We start from the raw sequence: 27,142 nt of genomic DNA on the forward strand, positions 1-27,142 counted from the left end.
GAGGTCAGTTACCCAGGATTAAATTGAGATCTTACCAGTTAGTATTGAGGTCAGTTATCAAGGATTAAATTGAGATCATACCAGTTAGTATTAAGGTCAGTTACCCAGGATTAAATTGAGATCTTACCAGTTAGTATTGAGGTCAGTTACCCCGGATTAAATTGAGATCTTACCAGTTAGTATTGAGGTCAGTTATCGAGGATTAAATTGAGATCTTACCAGTTAGTATTGAGGTCAGTTACCCAGGATTAAATTGAGATCTTACCAGTTAGTATTGAGGTCAGTTACCCAGGATTAAATTAAGATCATACCAGTTAGTATTGAGGTCAGTTACCCAGGATTAAATTAAGATCATACCAGTTAGTATTGAGGTCAGTTACCCGGGATTAAATTTAGATCATACCAGTTAGTATTCAGGTCAGTTACGCAGGATTAAATTGAGATCATACCAGTTAGTATTGAGGTCAGTTACCAAGGATTAAATTTAGATCATACCAGTTAGTATTGAGGTCAGTTACCCAGGATTAAATTGAGATCTTACCAGTTAGTATTGAGGTCAGTTATCAAGGATTAAATTGAGATCATACCAGTTAGTATTAAGGTCAGTTACCCAGGATTAAATTGAGATCTTACCAGTTAGTATTGAGGTCAGTTACCCCGGATTAAATTGAGATCTTACCAGTTAGTATTGAGGTCAGTTATCGAGGATTAAATTAAGATCTTACCAGTTAGTATTGAGGTCAGTTACCCAGGATTAAATTGAGATCATACCAGTTAGTATTGAGGTCAGTTACTCAGGATTAAATTGAGATCATACCAGTTAGTATTGCGGTCAGTTACCCCGGATTAAATTGAGATCTTGCCAGTTAGTATTGAGGTCAGTTACCCAGGATTAAATTGAGATCTTACCAGTTAGTATTGAGGTCAGTTACCCCGGATTAAATTGAGATCATACCAGTTAGTATTGAGGTCAGTTACCAAGGATTAAATTTAGATCATACCAGTTAGTATTGAGGTCAGTTACCCTGGATTAAATTTAGATCTTACCAGTTAGTATTGAGGTCAGTAACCCAGGATTAAATTAAGATCATACCAGTTAGTATTGAGGTCAGTTACCCAGGATTAAATTTAGATCATACCAGTTAGTATTGAGGTCAGTTACCCAGGATTAAATTAAGATCATACCAGTTAGTATTGAGGTCAGTTACCCAGGATTAAATTTAGATCATACCAGTTAGTATTCAGGTCAGTTACCCAGGATTAAATTGAGATCTTACCAGTTATATTGAGGTCAGTTACCCAGGATTAAATTTAGATCATACCAGTTAGTATTCAGGTCAGTTACCGAGGGTTAAATTGCAATCTTTTCTCTTAGACATTGTTTGATGCATGGGTCGAGCATAGATAGATTTCATTCATACTAAACACGTAGATTTAAACCGTCATTTCACACATATTGACAGGCATTTCTTTCAAAAAATGATTCAAAATGGCTGACTCATTTCAGTTAATATTATGTTATGTTCTTTTTACGGAGATGTCAATGCTAAAATTGAAAATTCTTCTTAGAAGTATGTGTATGGAACCATTGATCTTGGAATTAGATCTCATTCTTATTTTGTATTTGTACTATATTCTAAATTGCACTAATATTAAAGTGACTTTTTTAACAGACAAACATCCAATTAAGATCCTTGAACTTCTACTGTACGAGTGTGTTGTTAGAATTGGTGGAAGATGCTTTAGCAGTCTGTCCTAATATAGATGTGAGTTATGGTAACTATCTTATCATTTGGAATTAAAGTTGTCTGCACCAGGATATAGAACAACATACAATATAGCTATTTATACATGTATTATCACTAAAATGTTTTGAAGAATAATGATTTGATTTAAAAAAAAACATTGTATCAATCTCATTCTATTTTTGAACGAAATTATTTGTCATTATAAAGTCAGCAGTGTATTTATGTGCTTTCTTGATGCATCCAAGACTTTCAACCAAATGAACTATTAGACATTGTTTAATGCATCCAAGACTTTCAACCAAATGAACTATTAGACATTGTTTGATGCATCCAAGACTTTCAACCAAATGAACTATTAGACATTGTTTGATGCATCCAAGACTTTCAACCAAATGAACTATTAGACATTGTTTGATGCATCCAAGACTTTCAACCAAATGAACTATTAGACATTGTTTGATGCATCCAAGACTTTCAACCAAATGAACTATTAGACATTGTTTGATGCATCCAAGACTTTCAACCAAATGAACTATTAGACATTGTTTGATGCATCCAAGACTTTCAACCAAATGAACTATTAGACATTGTTTGATGCATCCAAGACTTTCAACCAAATGAACTATTAGACATTGTTTGATGCATCCAAGACTTTCAACCAAATGAACTATTAGACATTGTTTGATGCATCCAAGACTTTCAACCAAATGAACTATTAGACATTGTTTGATGCATCCAAGACTTTCAACCAAATGAACTATTAGACATTGTTTGATGCATCCAAGACTTTCAACCAAATGAACTATTAGACATTGTTTTTTGTTTTTTTGTTTGATAATTGTATTTAACATAAAGTTGCAGTTCAAAGAATTGGTTAATTCAATTAACATGAAATTTGGCTTATAGCATCTATGATCAGTTCTAAAATGGAATAAATTAAAAAATATAGTTGTTATTCGTCCTCAAAGTCAAACATAACAACTGTTTCTCACCTGTGAATTCATTGCTGCCATGGACTTTGGCAATGATGATTGCACTTATAATAATTATTCCCATATTAAATTATATTTTGTGTATATTTAGGGTGTAATAGACGCGTACATTCAGACATTTCCTGATGAAGTTTTACGACCAGTAACTGCCCTACTTCCAGTTCCATCGCGCCAGGTATGTATTATCAAATAATCTAGATACTATACAACTATGTAACAGAAGTATTGTATTGCCAACTCAACACTCTTAACTCTTATTCACTAGATACAGTGATATATTCACTAGATACAGTGATGTATTCACTAGATACAGTGATGTATTCACTAGATACACTTGACAGTGATGTATTCACTAGATACACTTGACAGTGATGTATTCAGTAGATACACTTGACAGTGGTGTATTCATTAGATACACTTGATAGTGATGTATTCACTAAACACACTTGACAGTGATGTATTCACTAGATACAGTGGTGTATTCAGTAGATACACTTGACAGTGATGTATTCACTAGATACACTTGACAGTGATGTATTCACTAGATACACTTGACAGTGATGTATTCACTAGATACACTTGACAGTGGTGTATTCACTAGATACACTTGACAGTGGTGTATTCACTAGATACACTTGACAGTGATGTATTCACTAGATACACTTGACAGTGATGTATTCACTAGATACAGTGATGTATTCACTAGATACAGTGATGTATTCACTAGATACACTTGACAGTGATGTATTCACTAGATACACTTGACAGTGATGTATTCACTAGATACACTTGACAGTGATGTATTCAGTAGATACACTTGACAGTGATGTATTCAGTAGATACACTTGACAGTGATGTATTCAGTAGATACACTTGACAGTGATGTATTCAGTAGATACACTTGACAGTGGTGTATTCATTAGATACACTTGACAGTGATGTATTCACTAAACACACTTGACAGTGATGTATTCACTAGATACAGTGGTGTATTCAGTAGATACACTTGACAGTGATGTATTCACTAGATACACTTGACAGTGATGTATTCACTAGATACACTTGACAGTGATGTATTCACTAGATACACTTGACAGTGGTGTATTCACTAGATACACTTGACAGTGGTGTATTCACTAGATACACTTGACAGTGATGTATTCACTAGATACACTTGACAGTGATGTATTCACTAGATACACTTGACAGTGATGTATTCACTAGATACACTTGACAGTGATGTATTCACTAGATATACTTGACAGTGATGTATTCAGTAGATCACTTGACAGTGATGTATTCACTAGATACACTTGACAGTGATGTATTCAGTAGATACACTTGACAGTGATATATTCACTAGATACACTTGACAGTGGTGTATTCACTAGATACACTTGACAGTGATGTATTCACTAGATACACTTGACAGTGATGTATTCAGTAGATACACTTGACAGTGGTGTATTCACTAGAAACACTACACACTAAAATTTAAAAATGTTTTCATGTTTACTCATCTGAATGTTCGTTTTAGGAGGGTGCAACACCACGGCAACCAATACCACCTGAAGATTTTTTGCATGGTGTGGAAGATTATGATATTATTAAACATGACAAACAATGTAAGTATCTATGATAACATATTTCGACTTCTTGTTAAAACTGTATGTCCGATTGCTTTGATATTACATATATAGGTACTACATGTGGACCTCTCTCAGATTTGTTCATTTTGTGATGATATCTTCAATTCTCTAATTTTGGTGAATATTTTTGTAATTTTTGGTAAAAAGTGATATTTTCGACTTCTTGTTAAAACTGTAAGTCCGATTGCTTTGATATTACATATATAGGTACTACATGTGGACCTCTCTCAGATTTGTTCATTTTGTGATGATATCTTCAATTCTCTAATTTTGGTGAATATTTTTGTAATCTTTAGTTAAAAGTGATATTTTCATCTTCTTGTTAAAAACCAAAAGTTCAATTGCTTTGATATTACATATATAGATACTACATGTAGACCTTTCTCAGATTTGTTCATTTCGTGATGATATCTTTAATTCTCTAATTTTGGTGAATATTTTTGTCATTTTTGGTAGAAAGTGATATTTTCGACTTCTTGTTAAAAACTGTAAGTCCGATTGCTTTGATACTATACATATTGTTCATTTTCTAATGATGTCTTCAGTTCTTTAATTGAAATGTGCATTGCTAACAGCGGAGCTATCTCAGCCGATAGGCTGCTTATATGTTTGTCATGTTTGCAATGTTCTCTTGAACTAGTTACAGTGTTTGTTTGTTCTGCTCTATCTCTAGTTATCAATGTGAAAAATGCCATAGATGCTTGTAATAAACCCACAATAATGGCGACAGAAGCTGTGCTCATACAGGTAAGCAGTTAGTGTTGAATACATTTCCTGGGTTCTTGGGGGTACTATAGTTGATCAATTATTAAATTTAGTGTTTTGTGGTTTATTAGTCCCCGTTCATTTTCAAGTTATCTCTCACATTTTCTCAGAGACTCTGCAGCAGATGTCAATAAAAAACTTGGCAGGTTGATGAACAAGTTTGTGTTACATATGCACGTAATTTTTTTTTCCAGATATGAAAATCCTAAGTGGGTCTTTTTCATGATTTTCATCTAAAATTACCTCTCTCAACTACACTGACAGAGCAACTGAGCATGCTCAGAATAATTGATTCTGTTAAATTCAGATTCAGATTCATGAATTCCTGATATCTGACTCACAAGTTTTACTAAATGTATTCGATCGGTAGTGTATACTTTTCAGAACTCAGAACCAACTTTGCAGAACTTCAGAACCCAATTTCAAAATAGCTCCCTTATCATCGGAAGTCATCTTTTAGGTTATTATTAATATGACCACACCCTACCCAAAACGTATGCAAATTAGCTAAATCCAGTTATTTCCTTTGATCTCAGCAACCATTGAGTCGATTACATTCATATTTGGTATGATTACACCTTGGCACGAGTAGATGTGCTTCTGACAGTAATGACCACACCCTCCCAAAATATGCAAATTAGATCAATGCAGTTATTTGCTGCTATCTCTACCACCACTGTGTTGATTTTATTCATATTTAGTATGATTACACCTTGACATGAGTAGATGTGCTTTTGGCAATAATGACCACACCCTCCCAAAAATATGCAAATTAGATCAATGCAGTTATTTGCTCTTATCCCAGCAAACCATTGGGCCAATTTAGTTCATATGTTGTAGGATAACACCTTGAAATGAGTAGATGTGCTTCTGACAGTAATGACCACACCCTCCCAAAAATATGCAAATTAGATCAATGCAGTTATTTGCTGCTATCTCTACCACCATGGTGTTGATTTTATTAGGGTTTCATGTCCTAAAGGGCGAAACCCTTTTGTAATTGCTATGTTTATTCTTATTCTTATTATTATTATTCCGCCGTTTTTGTAAGCACTGTAACTTGAAAAATAATGCTGCGATTGATTTGCCATTTTGCATGCTGATGAAGGGCCATGAGTTGTGGTGCATACCCCAAAACCAGCTATGTAGGTCACATGACCTGGCCGCTATCTTAGGTAGAACACAAACCGGAAGTGCTCAATTCCACCACTTTCTGAGGGTCTAGGAACTTCGGGTTTTTTTGTGTAGCATCATTGGCTCATGTCTAGCAAATATCAGCAATAAAATCTTTAGCGGTCATGTGACCAGATTTTTTTTTAAAATGGCTTCCTTTGGCAGACATCTTGGATTTAGTAAAAAATGAAATTACGCTATAACTCATGAACAATTTGCCAGATTTAAACCAAAGTTGGCATACAACATCCCTTCAATAAGATGATTATGTGTTCATAAAAATATTTCCCATGATTCAAGTGGTTTTGGTGGCCATCTTGAATTTATCAAAAAAATTCAAAAAACATCAAAAAATTATCTTCTTAAAAACTGCTTGCTTGTTTGACAAACAATTTAACATATAGTATCTCTGTTGATAGCTCTACAGAGTTACTGAAGCAGATTTTCAAAAAATGGCTTCCTTTGGCAGCCATCTTGGATTTAGTAAAAAGTGAAATTACACAATAATTCATGGACAATTCGCCAGATTTAAACCAAAGTTGGCATACAACATCCCTTCACTAACAGTGTTCTCCCCAGGATGTAAACAGCGTGGCGGTCCCACCACAGTGCTTCGATTTGCCGCCACACCGGTCTGACACCGCCACGGTGATTAGCAAGATTTCATTGGGGATCTCGTCACGCTGGTCGGCCCGACCGGCACTCAAAATTAGCGACCACCACGGAAACGCGTCCGACTATTGTCATATTGTTATTATACTTACGTACCGACCGACAAGCATGCTGCCAGTCGTGGATAATAATTTGTAAACAATAGGCATAGTCATGCGATGTGGTAGCGGCTTTAAACAATACAAGTAAATTTTGTAAAATTAGCACCTCTTTGTTTGTAAGTAAATATTTTCTGACGATAGACGCAGTCTTTAGATTGAAAGCTAAAATTCATTCAAAATCAATTCCACCCCGATGTAACATGGGCAAAGCGGAGTTCACGATCAGTTTACGCTACTCAAAGACACTGGTGTCTTTGCGCTACTCAAGAAAAAACAACGTGTTTATTGTGTGATTGGGTAAAATACATTTGAACTGTTATCATTGTGAATCATGTAAAAATTCTTCTTTCAAGACTTCTTTTACCTTTCAAAAATTGCTAATCACCTCTTTCGAAAACCATCATGCAGTTTTCATCTGAAATCCATACCAACACATCATGCTACGACATCGCTTTACTTCCGCAATGTAATTTTTATGATCACGATCATTCGGAAAACTTCGGGTTCTACTGGCATTACCATGCGGCATTCTGATTGGTTAATGGCGTTTTTGACCCACCGGGTCAAAGGACACAATGCGGTCAACTAACGCGTCACAGCTATCATGGCGGGTCTGTGTTTTTCACGAAGTGATCGAGTGATCAAAACTAATTTCTCCCGATAAAACTAGTTCAAATTTTACGTTTTTTTCATATAAAAAAAGAAGTATTTAATTTTTGCATGGCATCATGACTGAGTAAGTGAAATTATTGGTATAACCGGTGTATAACATCGCGAAGTAAGTTATGTCACGTCGTAACTTTGATGATTGTTTGGAAGTGTTATTTGTTCGTTCATTTACTGTAAATGTAAACGTTGTAGAAGCTGATGGTCGGAATAATAACCAGCAATCCGCCAAATAATTACGTGGTCGATTTTTTGAAGGAGAATTTTGTAGTAAATAAGATCATGAAAGTCTTGAACATAATCGTGGCTGGAACGTTTCAGATGAGTTTCATTTAACCTTTTACATTTTATTTGTTTCTTTTTAGTCTGCAGCATTTGCATTTTCAGAATGTTTCATTTTTAAATTCAAACTCTTCTATGTTGTAAAACGTAATTTTTTGACTCCAAAAAAAGATATTTGCACTGTGACGGAGCTCATTAATATTACAAAAGTGCCCAAAATAAAAGTGTTTATAACACTGTGTAAAGCAAATAAATATCTGCCACTTTGTTTTTGAAAATATATGTTGTTTATTGTGTGGGTGTAAATGTGCTTTGGTCAATTTCTATTATTATATAAATGATATGCAAATTATATGCAAATTAGGCCGCCACAGTGGTTTAAATTCCTGGGGAGAACACTGACTAAGGTGATTATGTGTTCATGAAAATATTTCCCGTGATTCAGGTGGTTTTGGCGGCCATCTTGAAATTATTTAAAAAATGTTAAAAAACTCAAAAAATCATTTTGTTAAAAACTACCCGCTTGTTTGACATGCAATTTAGCATATAGTATCTCTGTTGATAGCTCTACAATTTACTGAAGCAGATTTTTTTTTAAAATGGCTTCCTTTGGCAGACATCTTGGATTTAGTCAAAAGTGAAATTACGCTATAACTCATGAACAATTTGCCAGATTCAAACCAAACTTGGCATACATCATCCGTTCAAGACGATGGTTATGTGTTCATGAAAATATTTCCCATGATTCAAGTAGTTTTGGCAGCCATCTTGAATTTATCACAAAAATGCAAAATTCCTCAAAAAATTCATCTTAATTATGAATGACATTGAACAGATGACTATAAATGGTTATGTCTGCTGATTCCAGTGTGGTTCATAATAGCAAAACACCAGAAGACTTGTTGAGAACATTGCATTCTAGACATGAGACTTTCATCAAATAATCACATCAAGCAATTTGCCATGAGCCATGCAGGCTCGAAACCCGTCATCGCTGCTATGCAGATATATTTCATATTTGGTATGATTACACCTTGGCATGAGTAGATGTGCGTTTGGCAATAATGACCACACCCTCCCAAAAATATGCAAATTAAAACAATGCAGTTATTAGTCCCCGTTCGAACAAAGTCAGAAAACAGGGACTTATAATTCGGTCTCTGTCCGTGTGTCCGTCTGTCCGTCCGGTGTCATATTTCAGAATCCTTTGGATCGATTCCATTCATTCTTTGCATGTGTGTTAGTACTTTATGTGGGACATATGCACATGCAGTGGTTTAGCGATTCGATTCAAAATGGCCGACTGGCAGCCATCTTGTTTTTTGAAAATGTTGTATTTTGGACATGCTTTGTCAGTTTTCATTCAAACTTGGTACATAGATTATACATGTTAGAATACATGTTCTCTGACCGCCCGTGCGTCCGTCCGTCTGTGTATGCGTTCGTCCGAGGTCATATTTCAGAATCCTTTGGACTGATTCTGTTCATTCTTTGCATGTGCCTAGTAATTTATGTGGGACATATGCACATGCAATGCTTTAGCGATTTTATTCAAAATGGCCGACTGGCAACCATCTTGTTTTTTGAAAATGTTGTATTTCGGACATGCTTTGTCAATTTTCATTCAAACTTGGTATCATAGATTATACATGTTGGGATACATGTCCATAACAATTTCTTTTGCAGTTGGATAAAAGATGGCCGACTGGCAGCCATCTTGTTTTTTGAAAATGTTGTATTTTGGACATGCTTTGTCAGTTTTCATTCAAACTTGGTACATAGATTATACATGTTAGAATACATGTTCTCTGACCGTCCGTGCATCCGTGCGTCCGTCCATCTGTGCGTGCGTTCGTCGGGGGTCATATTTCAGAATCCTTTGGACTGATTCTGTTCATTCTTTGCATGTGCCTAGTAATTTATGTGGGACAAATGCACATGCAATGGTTTAGCGATTTGATTCAAAATGGTCGACTGGCAACCATCTTGTTTTTTGAAAATGCTGTATTTTGTACATGCTTTGTCAGTTTTCATTCAAACTTGGTATCATAGATTATACATGTTAGGATACATGTCCATGACAATTTCTTTCGCAATTGGATAAAAGATGGCCGACTGGCAGGCATCTTGTTTTTTAGCTCCGCTGTCGACTTTGTCGAGCGGAGCTTATCATATGAGTGATTGTCCGTCGTCGTCCGTGTCAATGTTTTACTTTTTCGACTTCTTCTTGAAAACTACAAGCCTAAATGCTTTGATACTTGGTGTATATGTACCTTGGGTAGACCTCTCTTAGGTTTGTTCATTTCATGTTGATATCTTTAATTCTCTAATTTTGGTGAATATTTTTGTCATTTTTGGTAAAAACTGATATTTTCGACTTCTTGTTAAAAACCGCAAGTGCAATTGCTTTGATATTACATCTATAGGTACTACATGTGGACCTCTCTCAGATTTGTTAATTTTGTAATGATATCTTCAATTCTCTAATTTTGGTGAATATTTTTGTCATTTTTGGTAAAAACTGATATTTTCGACTTCTTGTTAAAAACCGCAAGTGCAAATGCTTTGATATTACATATATAGGTACTACATGTGGACCTCTCTCAGATTTGTTCATTTTGTAATGATATCTTTAATTCTCTAATTTTGGTGAATATTTTTGTCATTTTTTGGTGAAAAGTGATATTTTCGACTTCTTGTTAAAAACCGCAAGTCCAATTGCTTTGATACTACATATATAGGTACTACATGTGGATCTCTCTCAGATTTGTTTATTTCGTGATGATATCTTTAATTCTCTAATTTTGGTGAATATTTTTGTCATTTTTGGTAAAAAGTGATATTTTTGACTTTTTGTTAAAAACTGCAAGTCCCATTGCTTTGATATTACATATATAGGTACTACATGTGGACCTCTCTCAGATTTGTTCGTTTTGTGATGATATCTTCAATTCTCTAATTAATTTATTTTGGTGAATATTTTTGTAATTTTTGGTAAAAAGTGATATTTTCGACTTCTTGTTAAAAACTGTAAGTCCGATTGCTTTGATACTATTCATATTGTTCATTTTCTAATGATGTCTTCAGTTCTTTAATTGAAATGTGCATTGCTAACAGCGGAGCTATCTCAGCCGATAGGCTGCTTGTTTTTTAATGTGGTATCTTGGACATGCTTTATACATGTTAGGATACATGTCCATGACAATTTGTTTCAAGGATGGCCGATTGACAGCCATCTGAATTTTTGGCCTTACTACTATATTTCCAAGATTTATGTACCATTTTCATTCGTATTTGGCACATACATCATACATGTCACTTTGTTTCATTATCAGATCAAAGATGCCTGAATAACAGCTGTTTTTTTTGTGGCCATATTACTATATCTCTGTCACCCATGTATCATTTTCATTGATATTTAGCATGTCATAAATGGATACATGTACATGTCAATTCAATTTGCAATTTGATCAAATTTGGCCGACTGGTGGCCATCTTGTTTGTTTAAAATGTGATAACTTAGACAAGCTTTCACTTGTGATCTATGTTTTTCTTTGCCATGTCTTAAACTGGAGGGGTCGTCACGCAACACATGTTCGAATTTTATGTAAATAAACAATCTTTTGTATACACCACTTGGGACTCAAGTTTCAAGGACATGCTCGGGACAACTCCTCCACTTTAATATGATGAGCACAAAGAGAATTTTCAAAAATTCATCGGGGACTGTTTGAACTTTGATTTGATTTCTTGAGAGAGTATACATGTATGACAAATAGTTTTGTTGCACTTCTGAACATGGGTCAGTGGAAGTTTTAGTTGTCAGTACAAAACTAGATTATGGGAAATCACTTCATGATGAGTTGTAACTACATAGAGTACATTTTCATTCTCCTTTTTGCAGATGTTCCTTGTACTACTTTATAATCAAATAAAGGGGACTGTAACATTCATGTCTTGTTTGATTTTGATTATAATTGTATTTGGCTCTTGGGAATACTAACTCCATTATTGTTAAATTTATTAATATGAATAGAATCTTTATTGCTATCATACCCCATATTTGAGGTTTTGATGAAAAGTACAATAAAACAATAAAAAATAAAACAAAAAAAATAACTGACAATAACAATACAGGAAAATATCAAACAAGACACTCATTGTAACAAATTTCTAGAAATAGAAAAACTGGTTAATTTGTATTTTCTAAAGCAGCTGGTTTAACTATTTTTTGTTTTAATTGATTTGCCTCATATATTAAAACAGTTATAGATGCGTTTCACCAAATCATTTATGTTTTCATCTTTATTATTTAAAATATTAATTAATAACTGTTCATTGTTTTTGTTGTCATGAATAATGAAGTGTTGCTAATTTTTAATTTCACAAACTGAACATTTTCTATCAGAAATTGGTACATAATTGTACCTTCCCATTTCAATCTGTAAGCGATGGTCACTTATCCTGGGTTCTTGTGGCTTACTATAGTTAAGTTGACTATTACATTTAGTGCCTGGGTTCTTGTGGCTTACTATAGTTAAGTTGACTTTTACATTTAGTGCCTGGGTTCTTGTGGCTTACTATTGTTAAGTTGACTATTACATTTAGTGCCTGGGTTCGTGTGGCTTACTATAGTTAAGTTGACTATTACATTTAGTGCCTGGGTTCGTGTGGCTTACTATAGTTAAGTTGACTATTACATTTAGTGCCTGGGTTCTTGTGGCTTACTATAGTTAAGTTGACTATTACATTTAGTGCCTGGGTTCTTGTGGCTTACTATAGTTAAGTTGACCATTACATTTAGTGCCTGGGTTCTTGTGGCTTACTATAGTTAAGTTGACCATTACATTTAGTGCCTGGGTTCTTGTGACTTACTATTGTTAAGTTGACTACTGTAAAATACATTATTTTCGCTGGAATTAATTTTTGCTGAAAAGGCTTTTTGGGCGTTTTATATGGAATTTATTTTCACTGATTTTTGATGAGTTTAATGTGAAATATAGGAAAAAAAGTATATTCGCTGGATTTTATTTTCACAGAATCACCCCTTCAGCGAAAATAGCGAAAATAAATTCCAAGGGAAAATAAAGTATTCTACAGTATTACATTTAGTGCCTGGGTTCTTGTGGCTTACTATTGTTAAGTTGACTATTACATTTAGTGCCTGGGTTCTTGTGGCTTACTATAGTTAAGTTGACTATTACATTTAGTGCCTGGGTTCTTGTGGCTTACTATAGTTAAGTTGACTTTTACATTTAGTGCCTGGGTTCTTGTGGCTTACTATAGTTAAGTTGACTATTACATTTAGTGCCTGGGTTCTTGTGGCTTACTATAGTTAAGTTGACTATTACATTTAGTGCCTGGGTTCGTGTGGCTTACTATTGTTAAGTTGACTTTTACATTTAGTGCCTGGGTTCTTGTGGCTTACTATTGTTAAGTTGACTATTACATTTAGTGCCTGGGTTCTTGTGGCTTACTATAGTTAAGTTGACTTTTACATTTAGTGCCTGGGTTCTTGTGGCTTACTATAGTTAAGTTGACTATTACATTTAGTGCCTGGGTTCTTGTGGCTTACTATAGTTAAGTTGACCATTACATTTAGTGCCTGGGTTCTTGTGGCTTACTATAGTTAAGTTGACTTTTACATTTAGTGCCTGGGTTCGTGTGGCTTACTATAGTTAAATTGACTATTACATTTAGTGCCTGGGTTCTTGTGGCTTACTATAGTTAAGTTGACTATTACATTTAGTGCCTGGGTTCGTGTGGCTTACTATAGTTAAGTTGACTATTACATTTAGTGCCTGGGTTCTTGTGGCTTACTATACTTAAGTTGACTATTACATTTAGTGCCTGGGTTCTTGTGGCTTACTATAGTTAAGTTGACTATTACATTTAGTGCCTGGGTTCGTGTGGCTTACTATAGTTAAGTTGACTATTACATTTAGTGCCTGGGTTCGTGTGGCTTACTATTGTTAAAGGGGCACCTTCCAGTTAAGATTAATTTCACAACAAATTTACTTTCTGGATTAAAATAACAATGGATAACAAAAGATAGATTAACATTGTAAACAACATAAACAATAGTGTCCCATGATTCTTTGGTGCAATCCATGGGATTGAGCAGTTCCCCTTTAAGTTGACTATTACATTTAGTGCCTGGGTTTGTGTGGCTTACTATAGTTAAGTTGACTATTACATTTAGTGCCTGGGTTCGTGTGGCTTACTATAGTTAAGTTGACTATTAATTTAGTGCCTGGGTTTTTGTGGCTTACTATTGTTAAGTTGACTATTACATTTAGTGCCTGGGTTCGTGTGGCTTACTATAGTTAAGTTGACTATTACATTTAGTGCCTGGGTTTTTGTGGCTTACTATAGTTAAGTTGACTTTTACATTTAGTGCCTGGGTTCGTGTGGCTTACTATAGTTAAGTTGACTATTAATTTAGTGCCTGGGTTTTTGTGGCTTACTATTGTTAAGTTGACTATTACATTTAGTGCCTGGGTTCGTATGGCTTACTATAGTTAAGTTGACTATTACATTTAGTGCCTGGGTTTTTGTGGCTTACTATAGTTAAGTTGACTATTACATTTAGTGCCTGGGTTCTTGTGGCTTACTATAGTTAAGTTGACTATTACATTTAGTGCCTGGGTTCTTGTGGCTTACTATAGTTAAGTTGACTTTTACATTTAGTGCCTGGGTTTTTTGTGGCTTACTATAGTTAAGTTGACTTTTACATTTAGTGCCTGGGTTCTTGTGGCTTACTATTGTTAAAGGGGCACCTTCCAGTTAAGATTAATTTAACAACAAATTTACTTTCTGGATTAAAATAACAATGGATAACAAAAGATAGATTAACATTGTAAACAACATAAACAATAGTGTCCCATGATTCTTTGGTGCAATCCATGGGATTGAGCAGTTCCCCTTTAAGTTGACTATTACATTTAGTGCCTGGGTTTGTGTGGCTTACTATAGTTAAGTTGACTATTACATTTAGTGCCTGGGTTCGTGTGGCTTACTATAGTTAAGTTGACTATTAATTTAGTGCCTGGGTTTTTGTGGCTTACTATTGTTAAGTTGACTATTACATTTAGTGCCTGGGTTCGTGTGGCTTACTATAGTTAAGTTGACTATTACATTTAGTGCCTGGGTTTTTGTGGCTTACTATAGTTAAGTTGACTTTTACATTTAGTGCCTGGGTTCTTGTGGCTTACTATAGTTAAGTTGACCATTACATTTAGTGCCTGGATTCTTGTGGCTTACTATTGTTAAGTTGACTATTACATTTAGTGTCTGAATTCTTGTGGCTTACTATAGTTAAGTTGACTTTTACATTTAGTGCCTGGGTTCGTGTGGCTTACTATAGTTAAGTTGACCATTACATTTCGTGCCTGGGTTCTTGTGGCTTACTATAGTTAAGTTGACTTTTACATTTAGTGCCTGGGTTCTTGTGGCTTACTATTGTTAAGTTGACTATTACATTTAGTGCCTGGGTTCGTGTGGCTTACTATAGTTAAGTTGACTATTACATTTAGTGCCTGGGTTCGTGTGGCTTACTATAGTTAAGTTGACTATTACATTTAGTGCCTGGGTTCTTGTGGCTTATTATAGTTAAGTTGACTTTTACATTTAGTGCCTGGGTTCTTGTGGCTTACTATTGTTAAGTTGACTATTACATTTAGTGCCTGGGTTCTTGTGGCTTACTATAGTTAAGTTGACTATTACATTTAGTGCCTGGGTTCGTGTGGCTTACTATAGTGAAGTTGACTATTACATTTAGTGCCTGGGTTCTTGTGGCTTACTATAGTTAAGTTGACTATTACATTTAGTGCCTGGGTTCTTGTGGCTTACTATAGTTAAGTTGACTATTACATTTAGTGCCTGGGTTCGTGTGGCTTACTATAGTTAAGTTGACTATTACATTTAGTGCCTGGGTTCGTGTGGCTTACTATTGTTAAAGGGGCACCTTCCAGTTAAGATTAATTTCACAACAAATTTACTTTCTGGATTAAAATAACAATGGATAACAAAAGATAGATTAACATTGTAAACAACATAAACAATAGTGTCCCATGATTCTTTGGTGCAATCCATGGGATTGAGCAGTTCCCCTTTAAGTTGACTATTACATTTAGTGCCTGGGTTTGTGTGGCTTACTATAGTTAAGTTGACTATTACATTTAGTGCCTGGGTTCGTGTGGCTTACTATAGTTAAGTTGACTATTAATTTAGTGCCTGGGTTTTTGTGGCTTACTATTGTTAAGTTGACTATTACATTTAGTGCCTGGGTTCGTGTGGCTTACTATAGTTAAGTTGACTTTTACATTTAGTGCCTGGGTTCTTGTGGCTTACTATAGTTAAGTTGACTATTACATTTAGTGCCTGGGTTCTTGTGGCTTACTATAGTTGAGTTGACTTTTACATTTAGTGCCTGGGTTCTTGTGGCTTACTATAGTTAAGTTGACTATTACATTTAGTGCCTGGGTTCTTGTGGCTTACTATAGTTAAGTTGACTATTACATTTAGTGCCTGGGTTCTTGTGGCTTACTATAGTTAAGTTGACTTTTACATTTAGTGCCTGGGTTTTTGTGGCTTACTATAGTTAAGTTGACTTTTGCATTTAGTGCCTGGGTTCTTGTGGCTTACTATAGTTAAGTTGACCATTACATTTAGTGCCTGGGTTCTTGTGGCTTACTATAGTTAAGTTGACTTTTACATTTAGTGCCTGGGTTCTTGTGGCTTACTATTGTTAAGTTGACCATTACATTTAGTGCCTGGGTTCTTGTGGCTTACTATAGTTAAGTTGACCATTACATTTAGTGCCTGGGTTCTTGTGGCTTACTATAGTTAAGTTGACTTTTTACATTTAGTGCCTGGGTTCGTGTGGCTTACTATAGTTAAGTTGACTATTACATTTAGTGCCTGGGTTCTTGTGGCTTACTATAGTTAAGTTGACTATTACATTTAGTGCCTGGGTTCTTGTGGCTTACTATACTTAAGTTGACTATTACATTTAGTGCCTGGGTTCTTGTGGCTTACTATAGTTAAGTTGACTATTACATTTAGTGCCTGGGTTCGTGTGGCTTACTATAGTTAAGTTGACTATTACATTTAGTGCCTGGGTTCGTGTGGCTTACTATAGTTAAGTTGACTATTACATTTAGTGCCTGGGTTTGTGTGGCTTACTATAGTTAAGTTGACTACTGTAGAATACTTTATTTTCGCTTGGAATTTATTTTCGCTATTTTCGCTGAAGGGATGATTCCGTGAAAATAAAATCCAGCGAATATACTTTTTTTCCTATATTTCACATTAAACTCATGAAAAATCAGTGAAAATAAATTCCAAGCAAAACGCCCAAAATGCCTTTTCAGCGAAAATTAATTCCAGCGAAAATAAAGTATTCCACAGTATTACATTTAGTGCCTGGGTTCGTGTGGCTTACTATAGTTAAGTTGACTATTAATTTAGTGCCTGGGTTTTTGTGGCTTACTATTGTTAAGTTGACTATTACATTTAGTGCCTGGGTTCGTGTGGCTTACTATAGTTAAGTTGACTATTACATTTAGTGCCTGGGTTTTTGTGGCTTACTATAGTTAAGTTGACTTTTACATTTAGTGCCTGGGTTCGTGTGGCTTACTATAGTTAAGTTGACTATTAATTTAGTGCCTGGGTTTTTGTGGCTTACTATTGTTAAGTTGACTATTACATTTAGTGCCTGGGTTCGTATGGCTTACTATAGTTAAGTTGACTATTACATTTAGTGCCTGGGTTTTTGTGGCTTACTATAGTTAAGTTGACTATTACATTTAGTGCCTGGGTTTTTGTGGCTTACTATAGTTAAGTTGACTTTTACATTTAGTGCCTGGGTTCTTGTGGCTTACTATAGTTAAGTTGACCATTACATTTAGTGCCTGGGTTCGTGTGGCTTACTATAGTTAAGTTGACTATTACATTTAGTGCCTGGGTTCGTGTGGCTTACTATAGTTAAGTTGACTTTTACGTTTAGTGCCTGGGTTCTTGTGGCTTACTATAGTTAAGTTGACTTTTACATTTAGTGCCTGGGTTCTTGTGGCTTACTATAGTTAAGTTGACTATTACATTTAGTGCCTGGGTTCTTGTGGCTTACTATAGTTAAGTTGACTATTACATTTAGTGCCTGGGTTCTTGTGGCTTACTATAGTTAAGTTGACTTTTACATTTAGTGCCTGGGTTTTTTGTGGCTTACTATAGTTAAGTTGACTTTTACATTTAGTGCCTGGGTTCTTGTGGCTTACTATAGTTAAGTTGACCATTACATTTAGTGCCTGGGTTCTTGTGGCTTACTATAGTTAAGTTGACTTTTACATTTAGTGCCTGGGTTCTTGTGGCTTACTATAGTTAAGTTGACTTTTACATTTAGTGCCTGGGTTCTTGTGGCTTACTATAGTTAAGTTCACTTTTACATTTAGTGCCTGGGTTCTTGTGGCTTACTATAGTTAAGTTGACTTTTACATTTAGTGCCTGGGTTCTTGTGGCTTACTATAGTTAAGTTGACCATTACATTTAGTGCCTGGGTTCTTGTGGCTTACTATAGTTAAGTTGACTTTTACATTTAGTGCCTGGGTTTTTGTGGCTTACTATTGTTAAGTTGACTATTACATTTAGTGCCTGGGTTCGTGTGGCTTACTATAGTTAAGTTGACCATTACATTTAGTGCCTGGGTTCTTGTGGCTTACTATAGTTAAGTTGACCATTACATTTAGTGCCTGGGTTCTTGTGGCTTACTATAGTTAAGTTGACTTTTACATTTAGTGCCTGGGTTCTTGTGGCTCACTATTGTTAAGTTGACTATTACATTTAGTGCCTGGGTTCGTGTGGCTTACTATAGTTAAGTTGACTTTTACATTTAGTGCCTGGGTTCTTGTGGCTTACTATAGTTAAGTTGACTTTTACATTTAGTGCCTGGGTTCTTGTGGCTTACTATAGTTAAGTTGACTATTACATTTAGTGCCTGGGTTCTTGTGGCTTACTATAGTTAAGTTGACTATTACATTTAGTGCCTGGGTTCTTGTGGCTTACTATAGTTAAGTTGACTTTTACATTTAGTGCCTGGGTTTTTGTGGCTTACTATAGTTAAGTTGACTTTTGCATTTAGTGCCTGGGTTCTTGTGGCTTACTATAGTTAAGTTGACCATTACATTTAGTGCCTGGGTTCTTGTGGCTTACTATAGTTAAGTTGACTTTTACATTTAGTGCCTGGGTTCTTGTGGCTTACTATTGTTAAGTTGACCATTACATTTAGTGCCTGGGTTCTTGTGGCTTACTATAGTTAAGTTGACCATTACATTTAGTGCCTGGGTTTTTGTGGCTTACTATAGTTAAGTTGACTATTACATTTAGTGCCTGGGTTCTTGTGGCTTACTATAGTTAAGTTGACTATTACATTTAGTGCCTGGGTTCTTGTGGCTTACTATAGTTAAGTTGACTACTGTAAAATACATTATTTTCGCTGGAATTAATTTTTGCTGAAAAGGCTTTTTGGGCGTTTTATATGGAATTTATTTTCACTGATTTTTGATGAGTTTAATGTGAAATATAGGAAAAAAGTATATTCGCTGGATTTTATTTTCACAGAATCACCCCTTCAGCGAAAATAGCGAAAATAAATTCCAAGCGAAAATAAAGTATTCTACAGTATTACATTTAGTGCCTGGGTTCGTGTGGCTTACTATTGTTAAAGGGGCACCTTCCAGTTAAGATTAATTTAACAACAAATTTACTTTCTGGATTAAAATAACAATGGATAACAAAAGATAGATTAACATTGTAAACAACATAAACAATAGTGTTCCATGATTCTTTGGTGCAATCCATGGGATTGAGCGGTTCCCCTTTAAGTTGACTATTACATTTAGTGCCTGGGTTTGTGTGGCTTACTATAGTTAAGTTGACTATTACATTTAGTGCCTGGGTTTGTGTGGCTTACTATAGTTAAGTTGACTATTACATTTAGTGCCTGGGTTCGTGTGGCTTACTATAGTTAAGTTGACTATTAATTTAGTGCCTGGGTTTTTGTGGCTTACTATTGTTAAGTTGACTATTACATTTAGTGCCTGGGTTTTTGTGGCTTACTATTGTTAAGTTGACTATTACATTTAGTGCCTGGGTTTGTGTGGCTTACTATAGTTAAGTTGACTATTACATTTAGTGCCTGGGTTCGTGTGGCTTACTATAGTTAAGTTGACTATTAATTTAGTGCCTGGGTTTTTGTGGCTTACTATTGTTAAGTTGACTATTACATTTAGTGCCTGGGTTCGTGTGGCTTACTATAGTTAAGTTGACTATTACATTTAGTGCCTGGGTTTTTGTGGCTTACTATAGTTAAGTTGACTTTTACATTTAGTGCCTGGGTTCTTGTGGCTTACTATAGTTAAGTTGACCATTACATTTAGTGCCTGGATTCTTGTGGCTTACTATTGTTAAGTTGACTATTACATTTAGTGCCTGGGTTCTTGTGGCTTACTATAGTTAAGTTGACTTTTACATTTAGTGCCTGGGTTCGTGTGGCTTACTATAGTTAAGTTGACCATTACATTTCGTGCCTGGGTTCTTGTGGCTTACTATAGTTAAGTTGACTATTACATTTAGTGCCTGGGTTCTTGTGGCTTACTATAGTTAAGTTGACTATTACATTTAGTGCCTGGGTTCGTGTGGCTTACTATATATAGTTAAGTTGACTATTACATTTAGTGCCTGGGTTTTTGTGGCTTACTATAGTTAAGTTGACTTTTACATTTAGTGCCTGGGTTCTTGTGGCTTACTATAGTTAAGTTGACCATTACATTTAGTGCCTGGATTCTTGTGGCTTACTATTGTTAAGTTGACTATTACATTTAGTGCCTGGGTTCTTGTGGCTTACTATAGTTAAGTTGACTTTTACATTTAGTGCCTGGGTTCGTGTGGCTTACTATAGTTAAGTTGACCATTACATTTCGTGCCTGGGTTCTTGTGGCTTACTATAGTTAAGTTGACTATTACATTTAGTGCCTGGGTTTGTGTGGCTTACTATAGTTAAGTTGACTACTGTAGAATACTTTATTTTCGGTTGGAATTTATTTTCGCTATTTTCGCTGAAGGGATGATTCCGTGAAAATAAAATCCAGCGAATATACTTTTTTTCCTATATTTCACATTAAACTCATGAAAAATCAGTGAAAATAAATTCCAAGCAAAACGCCCAAAATGCCTTTTCAGCGAAAATTAATTCCAGCGAAAATAAAGTATTCCACAGTATTACATTTAGTGCCTGGGTTCGTGTGGCTTACTATAGTTAAGTTGACTATTAATTTAGTGCCTGGGTTTTTGTGGCTTACTATTGTTAAGTTGACTATTACATTTAGTGCCTGGGTTCGTGTGGCTTACTATAGTTAAGTTGACTATTACATTTAGTGCCTGGGTTTTTGTGGCTTACTATAGTTAAGTTGACTTTTACATTTAGTGCCTGGGTTTGTGTGGCTTACTATAGTTAAGTTGACTATTAATTTAGTGCCTGGGTTTTTGTGGCTTACTATTGTTAAGTTGACTATTACATTTAGTGCCTGGGTTCGTATGGCTTACTATAGTTAAGTTGACTATTACATTTAGTGCCTGGGTTTTTGTGGCTTACTATAGTTAAGTTGAATATTACATTTAGTGCCTGGGTTTTTGTGGCTTACTATAGTTAAGTTGAATATTACATTTAGTGCCTGGGTTTTTGTGGCTTACTATAGTTAAGTTGACTTTTACATTTAGTGCCTGGGTTCTTGTGGCTCACTATTGTTAAGTTGACTATTACATTTAGTGCCTGGGTTCGTGTGGCTTACTATAGTTAAGTTGACTTTTACATTTAGTGCCTGGGTTCTTGTGGCTTACTATAGTTAAGTTGACTATTACATTTAGTGCCTGGGTTCTTGTGGCTTACTATAGTTAAGTTGACTTTTACATTTAGTGCCTGGGTTCTTGTGGCTTACTATAGTTAAGTTGACTATTACATTTAGTGCCTGGGTTCTTGTGGCTTACTATAGTTAAGTTGACTATTACATTTAGTGCCTGGGTTCTTGTGGCTTACTATAGTTAAGTTGACTTTTACATTTAGTGCCTGGGTTTTTGTGGCTTACTATAGTTAAGTTGACTTTTGCATTTAGTGCCTGGGTTCTTGTGGCTTACTATAGTTAAGTTGACCATTACATTTAGTGCCTGGGTTCTTGTGGCTTACTATAGTTAAGTTGACTTTTACATTTAGTGCCTGGGTTCTTGTGGCTTACTATTGTTAAGTTGACCATTACATTTAGTGCCTGGGTTCTTGTGGCTTACTATAGTTAAGTTGACCATTACATTTAGTGCCTGGGTTTTTGTGGCTTACTATAGTTAAGTTGACTATTACATTTAGTGCCTGGGTTCTTGTGGCTTACTATAGTTAAGTTGACTATTACATTTAGTGCCTGGGTTCTTGTGGCTTACTATAGTTAAGTTGACTACTGTAAAATACATTATTTTCGCTGGAATTAATTTTTGCTGAAAAGGCTTTTTGGGCGTTTTATATGGAATTTATTTTCACTGATTTTTGATGAGTTTAATGTGAAATATAGGAAAAAAGTATATTCGCTGGATTTTATTTTCACAGAATCACCCCTTCAGCGAAAATAGCGAAAATAAATTCCAAGCGAAAATAAAGTATTCTACAGTATTACATTTAGTGCCTGGGTTCGTGTGGCTTACTATTGTTAAAGGGGCACCTTCCAGTTAAGATTAATTTAACAACAAATTTACTTTCTGGATTAAAATAACAATGGATAACAAAAGATAGATTAACATTGTAAACAACATAAACAATAGTGTCCCATGATTCTTTGGTGCAATCCATGGGATTGAGCGGTTCCCCTTTAAGTTGACTATTACATTTCGTGCCTGGGTTTGTGTGGCTTACTATAGTTAAGTTGACTATTACATTTAGTGCCTGGGTTCGTGTGGCTTACTATAGTTAAGTTGACTATTAATTTAGTGCCTGGGTTTTTGTGGCTTACTATTGTTAAGTTGACTATTACATTTAGTGCCTGGGTTCGTGTGGCTTACTATAGTTAAGTTGACTATTACATTTAGTGCCTGGGTTTTTGTGGCTTACTATAGTTAAGTTGACTTTTACATTTAGTGCCTGGGTTCTTGTGGCTTACTATAGTTAAGTTGACCATTACATTTAGTGCCTGGATTCTTGTGGCTTACTATTGTTAAGTTGACTATTACATTTAGTGCCTGGGTTCTTGTGGCTTACTATAGTTAAGTTGACTTTTACATTTAGTGCCTGGGTTCGTGTGGCTTACTATAGTTAAGTTGACCATTACATTTCGTGCCTGGGTTCTTGTGGCTTACTATAGTTAAGTTGACTATTACATTTAGTGCCTGGGTTCTTGTGGCTTACTATAGTTAAGTTGACTATTACATTTAGTGCCTGGGTTCGTGTGGCTTACTATATATAGTTAAGTTGACTATTACATTTAGTGCCTGGGTTTTTGTGGCTTACTATAGTTAAGTTGACTTTTACATTTAGTGCCTGGGTTCTTGTGGCTTACTATAGTTAAGTTGACCATTACATTTAGTGCCTGGATTCTTGTGGCTTACTATTGTTAAGTTGACTATTACATTTAGTGCCTGGGTTCTTGTGGCTTACTATAGTTAAGTTGACTTTTACATTTAGTGCCTGGGTTCGTGTGGCTTACTATAGTTAAGTTGACCATTACATTTCGTGCCTGGGTTCTTGTGGCTTACTATAGTTAAGTTGACTATTACATTTAGTGCCTGGGTTCTTGTGGCTTACTATAGTTAAGTTGACTATTACATTTAGTGCCTGGGTTCGTGTGGCTTACTATAGTTAAGTTGACTATTACATTTAGTGCCTGGGTTCGTGTGGCTTACTATTGTTAAAGGGGCACCTTCCAGTTAAGATTAATTTCACAACAAATTTACTTTCTGGATTAAAATAACAATGGATAACAAAAGATAGATTAACATTGTAAACAACATAAACAATAGTGTCCCATGATTCTTTGGTGCAATCCATGGGATTGAGCGGTTCCCCTTTAAGTTGACTATCACATTTAGTGCCTGGGTTCGTGTGGCTTACTATAGTTAAGTTGACTATTACATTTAGTGCCTGGGTTCGTGTGGCTTACTATAGTTAAGTTGACTATTACATTTAGTGCCTGGGTTCTTGTGGCTTACTATAGTTAAGTTGACTATTACATTTAGTGCCTGGGTTCGTGTGGCTTACTATAGTTAAGTTGACTATTAATTTAGTGCCTGGGTTTTTGTGGCTTACTATTGTTAAGTTGACTATTACATTTAGTGCCTGGGTTCTTGTGGCTTACTATAGTTAAGTTGACTATTACATTTAGTGCCTGGGTTTTTGTGGCTTACTATAGTTAAGTTGACTTTTACATTTAGTGCCTGGGTTCTTGTGGCTTACTATAGTTAAGTTGACCATTACATTTAGTGCCTGGATTCTTGTGGCTTACTATTGTTAAGTTGACTATTACATTTAGTGCCTGGGTTCGTGTGGCTTACTATAGTTAAGTTGACTATATTACATTTAGTGCCTGGGTTCTTGTGGCTAACTATAGTTAAGTTGACTATTACATTTAGTGCCTGGGTTCGTGTGGCTTACTATAGTTAAGTTGACTATTACATTTAGTGCCTGGGTTCTTGTGGCTTACTATAGTTAAGTTGACTATTACATTTAGTGCCTGGGTTCTTGTGGCTTACTATAGTTAAGTTGACTTTTACATTTAGTGCCTGGGTTCTTGTGGCTTACTATAGTTAAGTTGACTATTACATTTAGTGCCTGGGTTCTTGTGGCTTACTATAGTTAAGTTGACTTTTACATTTAGTGCCTGGGTTCTTGTGGCTTACTATAGTTAAGTTGACCATTACATTTAGTGCCTGGGTTCGTGTGGCTTACTATAGTTAAGTTGACTTTTACATTTAGTGCCTGGGTTCGTGTGGCTTACTATAGTTAAGTTGACCATTACATTTAGTGCCTGAATTCTTGTGGCTTACTATAGTTAAGTTGACTATTACATTTAGTGCCTGAATTCTTGTGGCTTACTACAGTTGATCATTTATTAAATCTAGTACCTTGGTTCTTGTGGCTTACTACAGTTGATCATTTATTAAATCTTGTGCCTGGGTTCTTGTGGCTTACTACATGTATAGTTGATAGATTATTAAATTTAGTGTCTTGTGGTTTATTCGATTATAATTGTATTAGGCTCTTGTGATTACTAACAGTAACTCCATTAGTGTTTATAGGTAGTAATGATCTTTAAGATATGGTAATTGTTCAGTGCATGTACTGCAGTGTGTGTGGACAGCCATTTTTTATTCTCTACACACAATTTTTATAATTATTTTTTCACAGTATTTAATGGACACTAAAGTTGACTTGATGTACGAGAGCTTTTTATCCGAGTTGTTGTCTGAGCAGCATTTACCTCCTAATCCATATCCCAGATTGTTATCATTGTTTAGACAAGCTGGTATGAAGTAAGTAAATACAAATTACTATTCTATAATGCAAGTGTTGTTTATGTAACATATTCTGTTTAATGAGATGCATCTTTGAGGCACAGTTTGTCATAATATTTTGACCAAAAATTCTGTTTTTAGGCAAAAATCTTTTCATGAATGAATCAAAAAAGTTAACCAGATTTGGCTCAAGAATTAGGGTTCATTTCCAGAAGTAGAGTTCATTTCCAGAAATATTGAAGAATGTGATAAAAAAGTGTAGAAAAATTGGGCTTGAAATTCTGGTGGTGAAAAGGTTAAATGTCATCTTAATTATAAATAATAGCTAATTATATAAATGTGATTAAGAAAGTACACCTCATTCTTAATTAGTTTGTTCCTTACAGGATGACTCTATGGGGTGAAAGTAATGATCAAATTAAATCTAAAATACTACATTCGGGGGGTAAATTGGTAGATGCTGAGAACTATGTATATCACTTAGCTGGCTGTGATGTGTATGGTCTTCAAACAGCTCTCACATGTATTGATGTGCCAAACTTTCAAAAGGTGGTAATCATTGCAAAGCAATTTGTGAATACTGAGTTCCCACAAAGAAAAGGTCAGTTCAAGGTGAGTTTAATATCATAAATAATAATAATGTGTAGATATTGATATACAGCCATATATTCAGATATTATATTATTACCTCAATCCTCAAACCTTCTTTCACTCCCTGGAGAGCAGACAACCTGTGCTCATGCACAACGATCCCTACCCTACCAGATTCCCATTTACTCCTAGATGGAAAGAAGCTGAAAAGTGCTTTGCCCAAGAAAATCATTAACCAACAAGATTTAAGCCTCTGATTGTGATTCTAAAGTCATTGCCTTTGTACCACAATGACTTTAGGGATTTGTTGTGGTACATTAGTTTAGTGTTTTTTTTTTCAATTCTAGATTTACCCATTTTTGTTAATGGCTTAATATATTGTAGATTGCAATGGTGTTTGCTGTCAGTGGATGGTCACCTTGGTATGGACAGTTAATGCCATATATAATCAAACTAGATCTACATGAACACTGTTATTTTAAAGGACCAATAGGTTGCCATGGTGAAGCTATTCTTATTTACATTGATATTGGTAAGTATTGATAGACACCCCTCTCCCAAGATAGATGCTATGAGCTCAGTGCAGATCTAGACACCCCTCTCCCAAGATAGATGCTATGAGCTCAGTGCAGATCTAGACACCCCTCTCCACAAGGGCTATCAGCTGAACGCAAACACCACTCCTCCCACCCTGAGTCGACCTCACTCAGATTTGTTCATTTCGTAATGATATATTCAATTCTCTAATTTTGATTAACATGTTTGTCATTTTTAGTGAAAAGTGATATTTTAGAATTCTTGCTGAAAACAGCAAGTTCGATTGCTTTGATACTATACATATTGTTTATTTTCTAATGATATCTTCAGTTCTTTAATTGTAATGTGCATTGCTAACAGCAGAGCTATTTCAGCCAACAGGCTGCTTGTATTAGATGCAGTCCGAAAACAGGAATTTATGTTTTGAC

At 35.2% G+C, this 27,142-nt stretch overlaps 1 protein-coding gene across 1 annotated transcript in view; it reads left to right on the forward strand.

Moving 5' to 3' along the window:
* The window catches only part of LOC100376560 (uncharacterized), a 146,484-nt gene that overhangs the window by 63,963 nt on the left and 55,379 nt on the right, over positions 1–27,142 (forward strand). Inside the window, exons 15-21 of the mRNA XM_085496698.1 lie at positions 1,674–1,766; positions 2,832–2,915; positions 4,278–4,365; positions 5,063–5,136; positions 25,480–25,604; positions 25,973–26,198; positions 26,562–26,709. Of these exons, the coding sequence (XP_085352824.1) occupies positions 1,674–1,766; positions 2,832–2,915; positions 4,278–4,365; positions 5,063–5,136; positions 25,480–25,604; positions 25,973–26,198; positions 26,562–26,709 (838 nt within the window). The remainder of the gene's footprint in view (positions 1–1,673; positions 1,767–2,831; positions 2,916–4,277; positions 4,366–5,062; positions 5,137–25,479; positions 25,605–25,972; positions 26,199–26,561; positions 26,710–27,142) is intronic.

The sequence above is a fragment of the Saccoglossus kowalevskii genome, chromosome 3 (assembly GCF_978046115.1).
Source record: "Saccoglossus kowalevskii chromosome 3, keSacKowa6.1, whole genome shotgun sequence".
NCBI classification, from domain to species: Eukaryota; Metazoa; Hemichordata; class Enteropneusta; family Harrimaniidae; genus Saccoglossus; species Saccoglossus kowalevskii.